This window comes from Chanodichthys erythropterus, chromosome 2, assembly GCF_024489055.1.
Source record: "Chanodichthys erythropterus isolate Z2021 chromosome 2, ASM2448905v1, whole genome shotgun sequence".
In the NCBI taxonomy this organism is placed as follows: Eukaryota; Metazoa; Chordata; class Actinopteri; order Cypriniformes; family Xenocyprididae; genus Chanodichthys; species Chanodichthys erythropterus.
In genome coordinates this window covers 34,300,081-34,321,166 of record NC_090222.1, presented here as the reverse complement: position 1 = coordinate 34,321,166, position 21,086 = coordinate 34,300,081, and the positions used below count along the sequence as shown (strand labels likewise).

Sequence of the window (21,086 nt, the reverse complement as noted above, 5' to 3'; positions counted from 1 at the left end):
TGCACACACACACCTGCGCTCCGCTGAGACTCTCTACTGACCGGAAGAGGGAGGTTTCCACTCCAGCGAACAGCACAGAAAGAGCAGAGAGAGTGAGAAGAAGAGCTGTTCTGACTGGCGGAGAATAGCTTCATTTAACACACAATAAAAGAGCGAAGGACTCCGGGGAAAGTGAAATGTCAGCGCGGATATTTGGAGGAAACAACAGATTTACCGCTTCATCTCTTTGTTTCTAATTCAAAAGTGTATTCAAGGACCTGCAGTAAAGAGGTAAAGCTGAAAATTATGTTTTTTTTTTTTTTTTTTACGATTATGAGTGACAACTAGAAATAAAAGACACTCGTTTTATATCTTCCTAAAATGTTAATTTATAACCAAAAATGATAATAATCATCATCTCCAGAGATATTTTTCTCCTTATGTAACGGACCACCAGGGCAAAATTCGTTATATTGGATTTTACTGATTATATAGGCTACTGTATGTAAAATTAGCTGTTTGTTTCTTTGCTTTTTTATTTTTAATTTACATTTAAAAAAATGATCACAGATTCATGTGCTGAGAAAATAAAAGTGAATACTTGGAAACATAACAGACAAAAATTAAAAAAGTAAGTTTTTCAACACTAAAAACATTCCAGCACTTAGATTTAAAACTTGAGTTTAATTGGCTTAAATGAAACAAAATTAGGATTACAGTCTGCAGTGGTGAATCACTCAGTTTGAATTTAATTATTAATGAAAATAAATAAATAAATAAAGTGAAATGATTGCCACAAGGTACAAGGTACATTTTGATTTTTATAGCATTGTGTTGAAAACATTTTTACAGTGATTGTTAATAACAGCACTGACTGTTCTTACTAACAGCACTTTTTCTCAGTTTGCACTTTGGTTTATTTAACTTGCTTAACCCATTTTTGTCCATGACAGCATGTAAATGATGTCTTCTAAGCTTTTCTAAACATTTCCAGGTCTGAAAGAAGCAGCTAATCGACGTTTTGAGGAGGAATCACTGGAATCCATTCCAAGCTTATTTTTCAGTTTTCTGTTGGACAAAGATGTCAGAGAAGAAGATCGGTGAGTGCTGAGCTGTTTCTCTCTTTTTTTGACATCAGACAACTGGTTTGTTAAAGATTAACTGAGCTGGCAGGTGATGGGTCATGTACTCGATTTGTTTTGGTCAGTTTGGGTCCGTGTATTACTTTGACAGAAGGCCAAAAGGTGTCGAGACGTGACATGACGTGATTTGGCTATACAGCACATAAATATAAATGGATAAAAAAAATAAAAATCAGGGTTAAATTAGGGTAAACTGAAAATATATCCAGTCTTGCGTAACTGAACCTTTATATATAAAAAATGCTGGTTTAAAAACAACCTAAGTTGGGTTGAAAATGGATAAACCCAGGGACTGGGTTGTTTTAACCCAGCGGTTGGGTTAAATGTTTGTCAGTTTTATTTAACCTAACTATTGTTTAAAAAGGACAATATGGCTGGCTTAAAATAAACTCAAGATAGGTTATAAATTAAAAATCAGACACATAATTACCAGAGGCAACAATAATAATCAAAAGGTGAACATTTATTAATAAGCAATTTATTAAATGTTTATTGTTTAATTATTTTTCATTAAACTTATTAATAAATGTTAATTTATAAAACATATTAATAAATCTTCATTTCCAATATATGTTGGGTTCATTTTAAGCAAGCAATACAGTAGTTTTTAAACAATACTTGGGTTAAATAAAACTACCATGTAGTTAACCCAACTGCAGGGTTAAAACAACCCATTCTCTTGGTTTGTCTATTTTCAACCCAACTTGGGTTGTTTTAAACCCAGTATTACATGCTGCTCACTTGATTAACCGTTTAGCATTCTCATTGCGATCTGGCTGCCCATATTTAATATCTCACAGGTGACGTCTACTGTAGGACAAACCACAGAATGAGAGAATGTTCTGGGCCAAAACATTCCTTTATAGTGGATTCATTACTAGGACATTTTCGAGCTGACACAACAGTTTTGTTTCTGTATTCTATTCCTAACCCTTTAAAAGGGGTTGTGATGTTTTAATTTGGCCGCGAAACCTGAATCATCCAGGTGTGATGGTCTTGAGCAAGAGAGAGAGAGAGAGCAGTGTACCATGAAGAAGCTCTGTCTCATACAAACCCCCACTCAGACAAAAGTAGTACTTGTTCTCCGGTCAAATGGGTCACGGCAGGTGCTGTAGAAACAGTCTGAGGCAGTGGGGAAATCCTCAGGAATGAAACGAGAGACCGCAAACAGGAAAACATCGCACTGTTTCAGTTTTGTTCTGACCTCGAATGTAGCTATTGAAATCTAGGCTCGGACGAAACGTCACTGGTCAGTTGAGAGTCAAAGTGAGATATGGATGGTCAGATTTTGCCTTTTCTTTATACGCTGATATGTTTCATGGGCATTTTTTATTATCTAACAGCTTGTATCAATGACCAAGATGTTTCACAACTAAAATTACAACAGTTCTCATATAGATTCAGTCCAACATCTAATGTAGATACATCAAAAATGTCATATTATTAGATGCTCTCTGAAATACTTGATTCTAATTGGTTCACCCAAGAAAATTATGTCATTATTTACTCACCCTCAAGTTGTTCCAAACCTGTATGAGTTTCTTTCATCAGCTGAACGTGATATTTTGAAGAATGTCAGTAACCAAACAGTTTTTTTTTTTTTTTTTTTTTTCGATCGACTTTTTGGTTACCCATATTCTTCAAAATATCTTATTTTGTGTTCAGCAGAAGAAGAAAAAATGCAGGTTTGGAACAACTTGAGGGTGAGTAAATGATGATAGAATTTTCATTTTTGGTGAACTACCCCTTTAAGAGTGCTAAACTGCCTAATTCATGCAGAAGATTAATTTTCTTCATACACTACCATTCAAAAGTATGTGGTCATTTTTTAGTTTTTTTTTTTTAGTTTTTGAAAGAAGTCTCCTATGATCACCAAGGCTGCATATATTTAATCAAAATACAGTAAAATAGTAATATTGTGAAATATTAAAATAACTCCTTTCTATTTGAAGTGTAATTTATCCCTGTGATGGCAAAGCTGAATTTTCAGCATCATTACTCCAGTCTTCATTGTCACATGATCCTTCAGAAATCATTCTAATATGCTGATTTGCTGCTCAGAACACATTTCTTCACTATAAAAAATCAAGTTGAGAAAACTTAAAAGTTTAAGGCAACAAACTTCAGCAGATTTTTGGGTTTTCTCAACTTGTTGTATTCAGTTTATACAACAAAAAGTTGAGAAAACTCAAAAATCTCCTACAAAAAACTCAAAAATAAGTTTGTTGCCTTAAACATTCAAGTTTTCTCAACTTTTGATTTTTTTACTATCACAGTTGTAAGTTGTGCTGCTTCATATTCTTGTGTAAACAGCAATACATTGTTTTCAGGATTCTTATCATTCACTTTAAATATCTTTACTGTCAATTTTAATCAATTTAACGTGTATTCGAAGAATAAAAATATTAATTTCTTTAAAAAATAAAACATTACTGACCCCAAACATTTGAACGAAAGTGTAGATGTTTTAGTTCTGCATCTTTTAAATCACTTGCCATCTCTTTTTAGCACATAGCTCAACAAAACAATTTCAATTTCATAAATCGTTTATTTGGAAAGTAATTGTGTAAGGAGTGGGATAGAATACAGTTAGTCATTACTGATTAATACATTTTTCTCTTCACATGTGATGACCATGTTAGATTTTACTTAACTATGATGACTGGGCATCTATATTATTCCTCAAGAAATAATGTTAGTGAATATAGGATTCTTATGTCAGCTCTTGGTCTTGGAAATTACATTTCAATGAAGGGAAAAGTAGCTGCCCATTCACCAAATTTTTCTCATCATGTGAGAAACGTCATGAGAGAACTACTGAGAGTGTGAATCATCAATCTCCAGCAAACACATTACACATCATTCTTAACAGTCCAATATATTTTTTTTTCCTTAGACAATTTTACACCTTCAGGTCTTGACAGAGTGTTTTCTATGTAGTGACCAAAAGGGTTGTGCGTTCGGCTCTGATGCAGATCTGCGGCAACCTATTTTGTGTGTTTGTTTGCTCTGAGCTTATCAGACAGCACGGTCTCTGCAGTGATCTGATGTCGCATGGGTCTACTGTTAATCATCACACCAGGGCTTCTGTCTGAAGATCGTGCACAATTTCCTCACAGTCAGGACATCACGTTTTGTGATGGTGATGAGCAGGCCCACAGGGAATCTGCATGTGTAGAAACACAGAACCTGAATCTCATCGTTCACAAAATACACATGCCTCTTTATTTGGTTTATTAAAAGGGACCTATAATGCACTTTTTCAAAGTCTTGGTTTTGTTTTTGGGTTCTGCTATAGGTTTTCATGCTTGAATGTTTTCTAACACATAATTTTTTACATATATGACATTGTTGCTGCACCTTTATTACAGTATGAGTCATTAACGCTCTGTTTAGTTCTTGTCTCTATGAAGCCCTTTCTTCCAAAAAGCACAATGTGTTCTGAATGGTCAGCTTGACCACTGTGTTGTGACTGTGTTGTGAACTGCTTCAAGCGTGTTTGGGAAGTGTCACATCCCTTAACCATGAGTTTCAACACACTACTAAATTAACTCAACCTGGCCTTGTCTCCATTTTTTGAGATTTGAGCGGGAGTTATTTAAATGAGGAATATTGTGACGTGTTCGTTCCCAAGAAAACTCAAGGCTATATCAAGGTGTTTCAGGAACAGTGCTGATATTGAGAATAAATCCCTTTGGAGTGGACTTTGCACTTTATGTAACTTTGTAGACCTTTTTCAACATAACAATACACACTAAAAGGAAGAAGAAAATGTAAAAATAATAATTAAAAAATATTTTGGTTGGAGCCATGGCACATTGGTACAGTAAGGCATGTGCTTGAAATGCAGGGGATGCAGGTTTGATTCCTGATCTCTTTCCCAGTACTCTCAATGGAGGATTTATTGCTCAGGGTTGCTATATTTTTAGCTCACAAGATCTAAATCTACATTATTTCCTTAAAAATGTTGTTTTTGTCACAATTACAGTGTTTTACACATTTAGCATTTGAAGGAAAGCCACCTATTATGATTTTTCTCTTTGTATTTTCATATCATTGGCTTTTAATAGAAAACAAAATGTGTAAAATGTACAAGAACAATATTAAGATGCAAAAGTAAATTATATCAAAGTGAAAATGAAGAAAAATGTACCCATTCTTTCTGTCTTTCACAAAAATTATATAAAAAAATTCTGAAATAATATAATTTTGATTTATTAAAATTTTTTTTAAAAGAAAAATTATTATTTTTATTTTTACTGTTATTTGACTCTTTCATGTCAAGAAAAGAATTCATTAGGAGAAAAAAATAAGATGGTCATATCAAGAGTATAGAGCTATTAATATATAATTCTATTCATATTTTATTTATGGTGTTTATTTAAATGTTTGATGTCAAATTGAAATCTTTAACTTTTGATTCCAGACTTTGCTATCTTGACAAATCTGAGCAAAGTATATGCATGGCATTGTTGAGATCTCCTTTGAAACTCTAAAGGAGACACGTGGGATTGTTAGAGATTATTTCTCAGCATAAACATCTGAGAAGCAGGATACATAAGTCATATGTATTTCAAAGTCATATTTATATTCGGTGTGTTTTATCTAGGATAATGGTTATGTATTGATCAGTAGAATAAAGTAGTGCTTGTAAACAGTATTTGAAAGCTCAGTGCATGCATGGTTTTTTTGGCATTGGTCACCAACATGGTTACATCTGTAGGATTTTGTTTAGGAACATGCTGACACTGTTCTGTGTGTGTGTGTGTGTGTGGAGAGAGAGAGAGAGCTGAACATGACACTGAGATTCAGTCCCACGTTTACTTTAGCAGAGAGGAATTGATGACTTTGGACTATTGATCTTGTTCATGGTTCTGTTCTTTTCATCAGCTGTCATGGTTTATGTGTTTGCTCACAGGCATGTATTTTCACAAAACCCCACATTACTGCATTAAATACATACTTTATCCTGTACTGAAAGCGTTGTTGGTTTCCGTCCTACAGGAAGTCCAGGGATGACCATCTTCAGTCCGTATCGGGTGGTCGCTGCAGTAGCCGTGATCTTGATCATACTGGGGGGTCTGGGAGCCGCCATCTGGGCCCTTGGTAAGACTACCCTCTAAAAAATGCTGGGTTAAAAACAACCCAAGTTGGGTTGAAAATGGACAAACCCAGCGATTGGGTTGTTTTAACCCAGCGGTTGGGTTAAATGTTTGCCCAACCTGCTGGGTAGTTTTATTTAAACCAACTATTATTTAAAAATTGCTATATGGCTAGCTTAAAATGAACCCAAAATAGTTGGGAAATTAAAAACCAGATGCAATTAGAGACAACAATAATAGACAAAAGATGAATGTTTATTAATAAGATTTAATTTTTTATTAATATAAATTTAATAGTTTATTAATATAAATGTATTAATAAGCAATTTAATAAATGTTTATTGTTTAATAATTATTCATTGAACATTAATAAATGTTCATTTCCAACATACTTTGGGTTCATTTTAATTAAGCAATACAGTAATTTTTTTAACAATAGTTGAGTTAAATAAAACTACCCAGCAGGTTGGGCAAACATTTAACCCTACCGCTGGGTTAAAACAACCCAATTGCTGGGTTTGTCCATTTTCAACCGAACTTGGGTTGTTTTTAACCCAGCATTTTTTAGAGTGTAGGAACTGCTGATTCAACGGGATACTGCAGTCACTCCAGAAACTTATTACACTTGTTTTGTTTGTTTGCTTTTCAGTCACATATCTTAGAACAACAGAAGATACTGGATTATTTGATGGTAAGCATTGTTCATTTTTAATTAATATGTTGATGTGGTGCTCAAGAAACATTTCTTATTAATGTTGATAACAGTTTTAATGCTTCATATTTTGTGGAAGCCTTTAATACTCGATACATTATTTGAAACAGAAATCTTTTGTAACATTATAAAAGTCTTTACTGTCACTATTTAATGCCTCCTTTACTGAACAAAAGTATTAATTTCTTAAAAAACAACAACAACAACTTACTGACCCCAATTCTTTAAATGGTGGTGTGTGTAGTATTGTTGATCATCTCCTAACAAGGCCACATATTAAGGTCTGGGTAGATTAGATGGTAAGCAAACAATCAGTTCTTGTAATCAACGTGTCCATCAAGTGACTTTGACAAGGTCCAAATTGTTATGGCAAGCTGACTGGCTCAGAATATCTCTGAAACAGCAAGGTTTGTGGGTTGCTCCTGGTCAGCAGGGGTGAATTTACCATCAGAGGTCTGATTATGGACACACCACAAACTGCCGCCGGTGTTGGGTGCACAAGGCTCATCCATGCACGAGGGCTACGAAGGCTATCCCGTCTGGTCCGAGCCAACAGAAGGTCTACTGTGGCACAAGTCACACAAAATTTTAATGATGGAGGAATGTATCACAACACACAGTACATCACAATCTGCTGCGTATGGGGCTGTGTAGCCACAGACCAATCAGAGTGCCTATGATGCCCCCTGTCCACCGTCGAAAGCGACTACAATGGACACGCAAGCTTTGGAACTGGACCTTGGACAAGTGGAAGAAGGTCGCTTGGTCTGATGAATCCCGTTTTCTTTTACTTTTACATCACATTGACAGCTGTGTACGTGTGCGCTGTGTGCTTCTTGGGAAAGTAATGCACCTGTTGGACGACGACAAGCCGGTGGAGGGACTGTGAAGTTCAGAGCAGTGTTCTGCTGGGAAACCCAGGGTCCGGCAATTCATGTGGATGTACATTTGACATGTGCCACCTACTTAAACATTGTTGCAGACCAGGTAAACCCCTTCATGACAATGGAGTTCCCCGGTAGAAGTGGCCTCTTTCAGCAGGATAATGCACGCTGCACACATTGTTCAGGAATGGTTTGAGGAACATGATGAAGAGTTCAAGGTGTTGCCCTGGCCTCCAAATTCTCCCGATCTCAATCTAAATTAGCATCTTTGGGATATGCTGGACCAACAAGTTTGATCCACGGCAGCTCCACCTTGCAACCTACAGGACTTGAAGGATCTGCTGCTAACGTCTTGGTGCCAAATACCATAGCACACCTTCAGGGCTCTTGTAGAGTCTGTGCTTCGGCAGGTCAGTGCTGCTTTGGCAGCACGCAGAGGACCAACAGCATACTAGGCAGGCGGTCATAATGTTTTGGCTCATCGGTGTATGTTGCATATATAATTCCTAAAGTGGCATCCAGTTGTAATCTCAGTTATAATGCGTTTCATTTTCTTCACATTGGAAATGGAAGGTCAAGTTGAGCACATTACATTGTAGTATACACATAATGCATTCTGGTTGTTTACTGAACATTCCCATGCAACATAGAAAATGTTATCTAAAATAGTATGAACATGCTCACTGTCTTCATTATGTCCTGCAGTACAGGTGAGTGCAGCTGACCAGAGGCTGAGAGTGTTCGACCCCACCCAGCGGAGGTGGAAACACGTCTGCTCATCCAGCGTCAACCAGCTCGTCGCCAACATCAGCTGTGAGGAGATGGGTTTCATCAGGTAACAAACAAGCATGCCAGGCTCATTGTATCTCATGTGTAGACATTCATGTGGTCAAGTTAGATTCATTTATTGTCCTCATTGTTTTAGTTATGTCTTAATTTGCGATTTTCTTTTCATTCAGAGCAGTAAATTTCTCAGTGACTTGTGCTCCTGACAATGGTGGTGACCGAGATTTTTTCTGCGTAAAAGATAGTGAGTTAACATATGGGAAGAAGATAAAAACAGCCCTCTATCCTTGGTAAGACATTGCCTAAAAAAAAAGATATGCACCATGAGCATCACCAAGTTGAATTGCAAAAATAAACTTTCAAACAGTTTCTTTCAACCCTTGTTTTGAACAAGGAGGTCATTAGCAAGCTATACATTTTGCATTTTAGAGTCTACCAAAACCTGGTAAAATGTCACTGATAAAAAAAAAAAAAAAAAAAAATCATCTATAATTTAATGAAATATTTGTGATTAAAGGTGCTCTAAGCGATGTCACGCGTTTTTAGGCCAAAACATTTTTTGTCACATACAGCAAACATCTCCTCACTATCCGCTAGCTGCCTGTCCCCTGAACACACTGTAAAAAAAAACGCGGTCTCTGTAGTCGCCACAAGCTCCGAAAATGGCAATAAAAACAAAGTGGTGCAGCCTGGACCACTTAACACAGCGTTTCTCAAAGTGTGGGGCATAGAGACATGACAGGTGGGGCGCAACAAACGAGGAAATTTGGACATTTTGTGCCCATCTCTTTTAAATATAATTTGCTGACGTGTTTTATTCATATCAGACACACATAGTATAAGTAACTTTAAAGTTTACTCTATTTTTCTCCCAGATCACCGGACACTTACTTACATGGATTTCGGAAGAAATTGATGAATTCACGTGCTATAAATCCGACTGACAGGGCTCACTGAACAGCTGCGCAAACAAACATGGCGGTGCTCCTTCTCCCATTATAGATCAAGATCATTTATTAATGTTTTTAAAGGACAAAACACACTCACTTATACATATTTGAGAATCGGAATATCAGATAGTTGATTACATGGTAAGCAAGTTTGTGAATATTTTGAAAAAAAAAAAGGCGAAACGAAACAAAAGCGTTACATCTGTCATACAGTGTTTATTGTGGCTGCGTTGTGTGACGTGACAAGCCTGACGCATTGCCATGGAAACAATAAAACCCTCAAATAATATTTAATTTATAATTTATATATAATAAATAAAGTTTTTTATGCTGTTATTTGATGTAATGTTTTAAAATGTAGGCCTAATGTTGATAAATTAATACATTTTAAATGTATTAAACCTAAAGCCTAGCTTATTAATTTTTGTTGGGGCGATTGGGGACAGGTGGGGCTCAGAAACCTTCCCTACCTCCAAAGTGGGGAATGGCCGAAAAAGTTTGAGAAACACTGACTTAACATAATAAACATGCTCCAGCCAATAACCGACAAGAATGATTTTAAATGCGAGTTAATGACTGTTTCAGGAAGCATGGAGGGGAGGGGGAGGAGGAAGAGGAGGGAGGGTCTAGCTAGCCTCTGTTTTGTTTGACAACACTTCGAACGTCAGCAGGAAGTTACTCCGCCCAGGATCGCTTAGAGCACCTTTAATATGTTGTTGGCAAAAATGTATTGCATTAGAATACACAGCTAATTTTGATTGGCCATCAAGGGAGAAAGATGCTTTCCGGCCTCTCTCTTGGGCATCGATTACACTACTGATCAAGAGTTTGGAATAATTACGAATAATGTTTTTAAATGTTGACTTTAATGCTCACAAAGGCTGCATTTATTTGGTCAAAAATACAGTAAAAACAGAAATATGATGAAATATTATTACAATTCAAAATAACTGTTTTCTATTTGAATATATTTTAAAATGTAATTTATTTCTGTGATACAAACCTGAATTTTCAGTATCATTACTCCAGTCGTCAGTGTCACATTATCCAGTGTTACATTATTTTTAATGACTTTCTGCTCAATTAATAATTATTCTTACCATTATCCATTTTGAAAGAGAACAAATGCAGCCTTGGTGGGCATAAAACACTTCTTCTTCTTCTTCAAAAAAAAAAAAAAAAATAGATAAATATTTTGCATCCATAATTAAGATTATATATAAATCTTATATATAAATCTTTTATATATATATATATATATATATATATATATATATATATATATATATATATATATATATATATATATATATATATATATATATATAAAATCTTAATTTGATGGTTGAGCCAATGTTGCTATGACTGGCCAGTCAACATTTTGCAGTTTTACACAATTCACCTTTAGCAGTGATTCAGATAGATTGCATTTTAATCATGCAAAAAAAAAAAAAAAAAAAAAAAAAAAATAACACTTCCTAAAATCTAAGAACCAATTGCAATAGTGTTAATCTCTCTACAACATTCTGATGTTTCATTTCTGTTTCAGTAAATGTGACAAAGGTCAGATACTAGAGGTGATTTGTCAGGGTAAGTGTTACAACTCAATTTGTAGCATGTGGAATATTTCTTCACAGCAAATACATGATTTGTTGACTCTCTATCGCTGTAGACTGTGGTCGCCGTATGCTGCCTGAAGAGCGGATCGTGGGGGGAGTCGATGCTCGCCAGGGTTCGTGGCCGTGGCAGGTCAGCTTACAGTATGATGGAGTTCACCAGTGCGGTGGATCCATCATTTCCGATCGCTGGATTGTCAGTGCTGCACACTGCTTTCCTGAGTGAGTGACACACACATTTTACATCCATATTTTTATTTATTACTATCTATCTATCTATCTATCTATCTATCTATCTATCTATCTATCTATCTATCTATCTATCTATCTATCTATCTATCTATCTATCTATCTATCTATCTATCTATCTATCTATCTATCTATCTATCTATCTATCTATGTGTCTGTCTGTCTATCTAATTGATTGGCTTTAAAACCATGATAAAACATGCTAGCAATGTGTTAACACATGTTAAAAACTTCTAGAAACAAGCTAAAACATGCTAGCTCCATGCTATCTATCTATCTATCTATCTATCTATCTATCTATCTATCTATCTATCTATCTATCTATCTATCTATCTATCTATCTATCTATCTATCTATCTATCTATCTATCTATCTACCTATGATCTATGTGTCTGTCTGTCTATCTAATTGATTGGCTTTAAAACCATGATAAAACATGCTAGCAATGTGTTAACACATGTTAAAAACTTCTAGAAACAAGCTAAAACATGCTAGCTCCATGCTATCTATCTATCTATCTATCTATCTATCTATCTATCTATCTATCTATCTATCTATCTATCTATCTATCTATCTATCTATCTATCTATCTATCTATCTATCTATCTATCTATCTATCTATCTATCTATCATCTATCATCTATCTATCTATCTATCTATCTGATTGCTTGGCTTTAAACTCATGATAAAACATGCTAGCAATGTGTTTAAAAATGACAACTTCTAGAAACAAGTTAAAACATGCTAGTTATGTGCTAAAAATTGTAGAAATATTTATCTATCTATCCTTGATTAAAACCATGCTAAAACATGTTAGCAACATGTTAACAACTTCTAGAAACAAGCTAAAAATGCCAACTCCATGCTAAAAATGGTAGCAAGTAGCAATGTCTATCTATCTATCTATCTATCTATCTATCTATCTATCTATCTATCTATCTATCTATCTATCTATCTATCTATCTATCTATCTATCTATCTATCTATCTATCTATCTATCTATCTATCTATCTATCTATCTATCTATCTATCTATCTACTGTTTCATCTTTTTGTCGAAACCTTGACAGATTTTTTTCAGGATTGTTTGATTAATATAAAGTTAAAAAACAGCAATTATTTTAAACAAAAATTCTTTCTAAAATTTATAAATGTCTTTACTGTCACTTTTGATCAATTAAACATTTTGAGATTTATTTCAAAAACAAAAACTTTTGAATGTTAGTGTATGTATGTGAGATCTCACTCTCAGGCTTGTATCCTCAGGAGGTATCGTCATGTGTCACGCTGGCGGGTTCTGATGGGATCGATCTACAACACTCCCATCCGTAAGAACGTTGTGATCGCTGAGGTTAAGACCGTTGTCTACCACAGCAGCTACCTGCCATTCGTCGACGCCAACATTGATGACAACAGTCGTGACATTGCAGTCTTGGCGCTGACAAAACCTCTGCAGTTCACTGGTGAGTTTTTACACAGAACAAAAGGAAATGGTAACACTTTATTTTGATGCTCCCTAAACAGACAATGTACTGACTATAAGTAACTTTGCAAGTACATGTCACCCTATTCTACTAACCCAAACCCTACCCTTAACAGTCTACTAATACTCTAATGAGAGATATTTGGCATGTAGGTGCATCGTTACTTATAGTCAACAGAATGTCTAAAGGGGGGCATCAAAATAAAGTGTAACCCAGAAAATACACAGTGAAATTTAATTGCTCAAATATACGTTAAGCATCTGATTTGTTCTGATTGGCTGCCTTTTTGCTCTTGGTGTGGACATAAAAATGACTGGAAACTTTTGTTGTAACCTTTTGAATATTAAAATAAATGTGATGTTGTTATTTTTGTGTCATGTTAAAGGCATTTTAACACAAAAGGTATTTTTCATAAAATAGTTTGTTCATAAAAGATATGTCTCTGTTTAACAAGAACTAATCTTTACTAGCAGCAGTTTAATTGGAGTTTGTTTTGAGGTGTTTTTCATTAGGTAGTGGTATGTTACAAGCCTTTCTAGGTGAACACAGCATTATAGTAAAACCTCCCTCTGGTCTCAGGTTGCTCGTCCTGAGAACAAAGCTCCTCTATTTCCACACGGCCTTGAGTCGAAACAAAAGACAATACCGGCAGACTTTTCCAGAAGGACAAAGCTTTTCCTCATATGAACAGTTTTCTCTATAGTTAACCAGAATGTTGTTAGGAAATATGTTGGCTTTTATTCTGAAAAGATTTTGTTCTCTTAATAATAAAGGTTCCAAAAGGGGGTGCATTAGAAGAACCATTTTTGGTTCCCCAAAGAACCTTTCAGCAAACAGTTCTTACAGTTTTTCTCAGTCGCTTTGGTACATTTCTCAGATCAGAATTGAAATTCTCAAAACTACCTGTTCAATTCTCACATCATTGTGTCACTTGTGCACATCAAAAAAGCAGTTTCTCATTTCTTTGAACAAGTTGCAAATGCTTTGGTACATCCATGCAAATGATTATGTACAATTCTCTGTTGTTTCCTACATTATCAGTTGCTTACGTCATGTTGATCAAAATGTATTATATTGGGTCTCTGTTGAATAGTCTCACCCCCCACAACATTTAGGCACAAGCTCATAGCATAAGTCTTTACATGCAAAATGGTTGAACAAGTTATCATAATATGTCAAGCATATTTCTATACTTTCTATATTTCCATTAGACTTTTTTCTAAATCTGTCCTGAATTGGTAAATTGCTCCCATCTTGACGACATGACATGACTCAATAACGACATGACTCAATGACTCAATGACATGTTCTGTCAATACAATACAGTACAAACAGTAAGAGAGTAAATTTGAATCTTTTCCATTCTCTTGCAATTACACTCACACATACACTAAGATGTAACTTATAATTGACAATAATTGTCATCAAAACTTTAGCCATAGTTTCCATCAGAACGTCCCTCCAGAGTAAACGGTTATATTGAGAACATGACTAAACAATTTGACTGTCTTATCCGTACACAATGACACAAGGACTTGTCATTCTGATGGCACTGACATGTTCATTGACACAGATATTTACTTTTGAGAGATGAACTAAGGATTTTGAGTAAGAGAGTGGCTTTTGCAGGTTATCCATGGTGTTTTGCTATTTGTACAAATTGTTTTGAGAAATGCACTTACTGTTTTGCAAATTGTGAGTTTGATTCGAGAAATGTACCAAAGCGACTGAGAAAAACTGTAAAAGAACACATTTTTTCTTAGACTGAACAATATTTAAAAAAAAATCTAAAGAACCTTTTCCACTACAGGGAACCTTTTGTGGAATTAAAAAGCCAATGAAGAATCTATATTTTTAAGAGTATAGACCTTATGCACCAGAGAAACAAGTGCACAGCATCTTTAAAACTCGTACACACCGGGATGATTATCGCGCACTTATCGCTAGCGTTTTTCGCGTTCATACCCAATCGATTTACACTGGCGATGCGCAGAATCAACGTGCAAATGCATTCCCTGACAGTATATGGTGCTCATGCTGAATGGTAGTGCAAATAAACATATTTATGATATTAATAAAATTAAAGAAGATAAAAATACAGAATGGCATATACATGACATGAGGAGATGGTAGTCAGAAACGGTAGAGCAAATACAAATTCGATTCCAAAAAAGTTGGGACACTCTGTACAAATTGTGAATAAAAACAGAATGCAATGATGTGGAAGTTTCAAATTTCACTATTTTATTCAGAATACAACATAGATGACACATCAAATGTTTAAACTGAGAAAATGTATCATTTTAAGGGAAAAATAAGTTGATTTCAAATTTCATGGCATCAACACATCTCAATAAAGTTGTGACAAGGCCATGTTTACCACTGTGTGGCATCCCCTCTTCTTTTTATTACTGTCTGCAATCGTCTGGGGACTGAGGAGACAAGTTGCTCAAGTTTAGGAATAGGAATGTTGTCCCATTCTTGTCTAATACAGGCTTCTAGTTGCTCAACTGTCTTAGGTCTTCTTCGTCGCATCTTCCTCTTTATGATGCACCAAATGTTTTCTATGGGTGAAAGATCTGGACTGCAGGCTGGCCATTTCAGTACCCGGATCCTTCTTCTACGCAGCCATGATATTGTAATTGATGCAGTATGTGGTCTGGCATTGTCATGTTGGATAAATGCAAGGTCTTCCCTGATATACACCACATCTGGACGGGAGCATATACCTTTCAGCATTGATGGTGCCTTTCCAGATGTGTAAGCTGCCCATGCCACACGCACTCATGCAACCCCATACCATCAGAGATGCAGGCTTCTGAACTGAGCGCTAAAACAACTTGGCTTGTCCTTGTCCTCTTTAGTCTGGATGACATGGTGTCCCAGTTTTCCAAAAAGAACTTCAAATTTTGATTCATCTGACCACAGAACAGTTTTCCACTTTGCCACAGTCCATTTTAAATGAGCCTTGGCCCAGAGAAAACGCCTGCGCTTCTGGATCATGTTTAGATATGGCTTCTTTTTTGACCTATAGAGTTTTAGCCGGCACCAGCGAATGGCACGGTGGATTGTGTTCACCAACAATGTTTTTTGGAAGTATTCCTGAGCCCATGTTGTGATTTCCATTACAGTAGCATTCCTGTATGTGATGCAGTGCCGTCTAAGGGCCCGAAGATCACGGGCATCCAGTATGGTTTTCCGGCCTTGACCCTTACGCACAGAGATTGTTCCAGATTCTCTGAATCTTTGGATGATATTATGCACTGTAGATGATGATAATTTTTCTCTGAGAAACTCCTTTCTGATATTGCTCCACTATTTTTCGCCGCAGCATTGGGGGAATTGATGATCCTCTGCCCATCTTGACTTCTGAGAGACACTGCCACTCTGAGAGGCTCTTTTTATACCCAATCATGTTGCCAATTGACCTAATAAGTTGCAAATTGGTCCTCCAGCTGTTCCTTATATGTACATTTAACTTTTCCGGCCTCTTATTGCTACCTGTCCCAACTTTTTTGGAATGTGTAGCTTTCCAGAAATCGAAAATGAGTCAATATTTGGCATGAAATTTCATTGCATTCCTTTTTTATTCACAATTTGTACAGTGTCCCAACTTTTTTGGAATCGGGTTTGTAAGTCACAATGACAGTAGTGCAAGTGAACGCTAGTGCAAATAAACATATTTATAAAATAGACATTCTCATGTGGTCAAGAACTGGCAGAGCACCCATACAAACCACAGTTTGTTTGTAGTGGTCTGCCTCATCTACTTACTTCCTCTTCATTGTCTTGGTATCAGTGTGTGCTCTGCAAGAGTGTTTTGTGCTTGACCACCACCAAGTCATGTTTTACTGTAACTTCAGCAGCTCAAGGCAATATCATTGGTCGACCAGTTGGCGGGACATCAAGCCAAAAAAAAAAAAAAAAAACCCGAGCCTGAGGCATTAAAAAAAAAAAAAAAAAAGCCTGCCGTTTTTCACATAGGTGTGCACACTCACATTGGCGCCCTTTGTTTAGTCATGAGGTTTTGTGGTAGCTCTGTATATTTATATGGCATCTCTGTCGAAGTGTAATTAGCTAGTGAAGTGGATTAACTTATTGTAGAAATAATGAAAGTTATCATGAGCATTGAAATGTTTGAAGCGGCTATCATAACAAATATCAGTTAGACCAGGAAGATTTTAAAATGAGTGGTTCATTCATAAATTCATAAGATCTTAACTTCACGTTGTGGAAATACAAACCGGAAGACAAAACACAATGAGCGCAGCGCTGAAAAGGGGCGGGGCTACATAAGGTCAAAGGAAATGGAAGAAACTGAAAATTGCTCCTCATTTCCTCTAGTGTTCTGTCATAGAATTGCAAATGACTGTGTAAAAACCATTGACATCATCTCTTTTGGTGTTTTAGATTATATCCAGCCAGTGTGTCTTCCTACCTACGGCCAGCGTTTGGCGGATGGGCAGATAGGTACAGTAACCGGCTGGGGTAACATGGAGTATTATGGTTAGTAATGTCTCATTCTGTGTCTTTAATTAAAGGTCACTGTACTGCTGTATTCCAGTGTTTATAATCTTTACCTGGAACTGGAGACTTTCTGTCTGTCTGTCTCTCTTTGACCTTTGTGTCAGTGACCTGTGTGAGATCTATTGTGCTTGAAGTAACCATGTGTGTGACCTGCTGTTTGTTACCACACACAAATTTCAACTTCCCTTACTTGTTTTTTAGTACTTACAAGCACATAAAAGTGCTTAAATTAATTCTTAAAATACTATAAAATACTTTTGGAGTTTGATTCTATCACATCATTCCAGTGTTGTTATCCTTTGTGAAAAATTGCTAAGTATGTGTAGTGTACTTCAAATCTTAAAAGTATATTTTTGTAAAACTATACTTGCAGATAATGTGTTAAATGAAATAAAAGACTACTCAAGTGTGCTTAAAGAGATTACACTTTCATGAAAAAGTGCACTTTGCAATAATGTCAAATTAAAAGTTTTACTTTAAAGTACATTACAAATCATTATGATTTAATAATCTTTTGCCAAACTTTAAAGTACACTTATTTTGATGTGTTGACTAACATACTAAAGCACACATATAAATATAATTTTAATAGAATTTTAACTGTACTGTGTCATTTGATGTTTTAAATGTACTTAATTCTAATTTCGTCATCACAAATGTAATAACAAATATATTTAAATACATGACATACTGTGCAAGCTAATTAAAGTAATGATTAAAGTCCTATTTCCATAATAAATACTCTACTACTACATTATAAATTACTAAAGTGCACATCTTTTTCAAGGAATTATTACATAAATCTTTGTTAATTGAAATAATACAATAAATAAGGTAAAATATAGATGAAAATATTCAACTTATTTCAGATTTTTCATTTTTAATTTAAAATAATATGAATGATAATAACACTGCATTGTTCTAATTTTAGCACATGTAATGTTACAGTACAATGGTTATACTTTTAGAAAAGTTTATTATATTAGTATATTAAATGTTTATTCATGATGCTGCCCACTTACTAAGCTGCTAAGCTTCCATTTACTATAAACACATTTCCTGTTTGTTCATAAACACTGAGGGTCACGTATTAGTAATTGACAGCATGCCAGCCTTGTCATGTCAGAATGATCATATTTATGAGATTAATGCACATAAACGCTGGCAATTTTGGAAAACTTTCAAGTTTTCTGAATTATTGTAGCCCTACAGTAATGTCCAATTGTAGCTGAGAATCATGCCTGAAACAAATACCGTAGGTCTGGATCATAAGTTATACATTTTTATAACTTTATGTCCTTGTCCTGTGTCTCAATAGTTACAAAAAGTAAGGCAAAATTACTTTCCATAAGTATTCTAACATGACTTGAAGGCAATGGTTGACATTAGGTTGAAAACACTGAATATTCACTTAAGCATTCTAGAGATCAGAACATTTGTGCTTTTGTTTCACTTTGACAGCCTCCTTCACATCTCTTTATTTCTCGCAGGCACTCAAGCCAACGTCCTCCAGGAAGCCAATGTGCCCATCATCAGCGATACTGTGTGCAACGGTCCTGATTACTACGACAACCAGGTCACCACCACCATGTTCTGTGCCGGCTATGAGAAGGGAGGAACCGACTCCTGCCAGGTATTTGCCGCTCAGTTATGACATCATCATCAGTCTAGATAACCTGGAGGGCCACTGTCCTGCAGAGTTCAGCTCCAACCCCAATGAAACACACCTGAACCAGCTAATCAAGGTTTCACTAGACATACTAGAAAAACTTCCAGGCAGGTGTGCTGAGAAGTTAAACTCTGCAGGTTTGGCCAACCCTGGTCTAGATCGACTGAGCAGCACTGCACATGGCCACTAGAGGGCAAAATTTTTCACTAATGTCATGTGGCTGTGTGGCATTGTGCACTGATATGCGATATCATCTCTCATATGATGTCAGGGGGACAGTGGTGGTCCTTTTGTAGCAGCGGATGTCCTTTCTAAGACCAGCCGCTATCGTTTGCTGGGGGTGGTAAGCTGGGGCACAGGCTGCGCCATGGCCAAGAAGCCCGGCGTCTACACCCGTGTGTCACGCTTTCTGCCCTGGATTTCTACAGCCATGAGGGTGAGTGATTCAAGATGACCGGCACACTTTCATCAGCTTATCTACATGTCATAAAAACAAACTTGACCTCACTTTTCTCTCACATTTACCTCCATAGATGTATGAGAATTCCCCAGGAGTGCACAAAATGGCACGAGCGGTTACACCATAGCCATTTAAAGTGGAAAAATATTTTATATGAGACTGAAATATTGCCCGTTGAGGTCAGATTTGTTGCTCGGATCTGTGACTGAGATCAGACGTCTGATGTTGATCAGATGTTGTGTGATGATCAACCTGTCTCAAGGACAAATATCTTTCGCAATATCTGACTATCATGGAGGTCAAGAACCATTTCTGATGCTGTATTTTGAGTTTATGAACACATCAGTTGGCAATTACCATAAAATATGCTTTTTTTGAAAATCTGTCTCCAAAGTATAGTACGATGAGATATGGTACAGTAATCAAATGTAATCATATATCATATATATATATATATAGTTTTTATTGACCCTACAAGTTTGAATAAACCATCAAAATATGAGGAAAATATTTAATTTTTTTTTTAAAATATTATAAATATGAGGGGAGAACAAAACACTAAACTTGGTTAAGGTATTTAGCCTATGGGACAAAATTATTTGACAAAAAAGGCAAACTACAGCTACTCTACAGCTACAAGTTTTAAAATGTAACAAAATGCAAAGAAAAACAACAAGCTCAAAGTAAAACAAAAAACAAACATTGACTACAACATAACCAATTCTTCATAACCTGGTTCTCTCTTGTTTTTGCATGTTCATAATTTTTTTGTATGACAGCCTGGCCAAAAATTATGTCTGCACAATTTTATTGCGTTATCACAAATAAAACAGTTGACTCCAAACACAACTATGCAATATGCTTACAAAATCCTAATTTTTTTATAATATTTGAATGAAGGGGGAAGATGTCAATTTTCCTAGGCCGGACATCAATTTTTATTTATTATTTCATTTATATGTTTGTGTGTGTGTGTGTGTGTGTATATATATATATATATTAGTCAAACCAAAAATTATTCAGATATTTTTGATAGATTTTTACTAGTTGGTGCAGGACACTATAGTTCATTTAAGTGAGGATAGCAAAATAAAGTAAACCGTGACATATTATACCCAAAATTTCTTCATACAGTGGAATAGCAGTAAAATTGATATTTGGAACCAAAAATTATTCAGACACTTTGACCTGACCATGTTTTGCTTAAGTGTTATCTGACATAATTAAGATTTTATATATATATATATATATATATATATATATATATATATATATATATAATATTTATACATATATATATATATATGTATACATATTATATATATATATATATATATATATATATATATATATATATATATATATATATATATATATATATATATATATACACACACACACACACACACACACACACACACACACACACACACACACACACACAAAAAAACATATAAATGAAATAATAAATATTTTTGTAAAAAATTCAAAACATTTAAGGATATTTTTCATCCTACTTTATTGCAG

The 21,086-nt window shown here is 35.4% G+C and overlaps 1 protein-coding gene across 1 annotated transcript; it reads left to right on the top strand.

Annotated features, from left to right (window-relative positions):
- Positions 1–81: 81 nt before the first annotated feature.
- On the top strand, positions 82–20,761 carry hpn (hepsin). The gene is made up of 13 exons (XM_067410775.1): positions 82–270; positions 974–1,079; positions 6,126–6,227; positions 6,873–6,914; positions 8,525–8,654; positions 8,779–8,895; positions 11,105–11,145; positions 11,228–11,393; positions 12,686–12,882; positions 17,314–17,409; positions 18,921–19,063; positions 19,371–19,535; positions 19,633–20,761. The coding sequence occupies exons 2-13, from the start codon at positions 1,061–1,063 to the stop codon at positions 19,684–19,686; spliced, it is 1,272 nt and encodes a 423-aa protein (XP_067266876.1). The 5' UTR covers positions 82–270; positions 974–1,060; the 3' UTR covers positions 19,687–20,761.
- The last annotated feature ends 325 nt before the right edge of the window (positions 20,762–21,086 follow it).

What these genes read in the sequence shown, in the direction of transcription:
- hpn (XM_067410775.1), top strand. An exon ending in AGCCGCCATCTGGGCCCTTG is followed by an intron (nt 6,228 to 6,872) that starts GTAAGACTACCC and finishes TTTGCTTTTCAG; the next exon opens with TCACATATCTTAGAACAACA. An exon ending in GCTGCACACTGCTTTCCTGA is followed by an intron (nt 11,394 to 12,685) that starts GTGAGTGACACA and finishes TTGTATCCTCAG; the next exon opens with GAGGTATCGTCATGTGTCAC.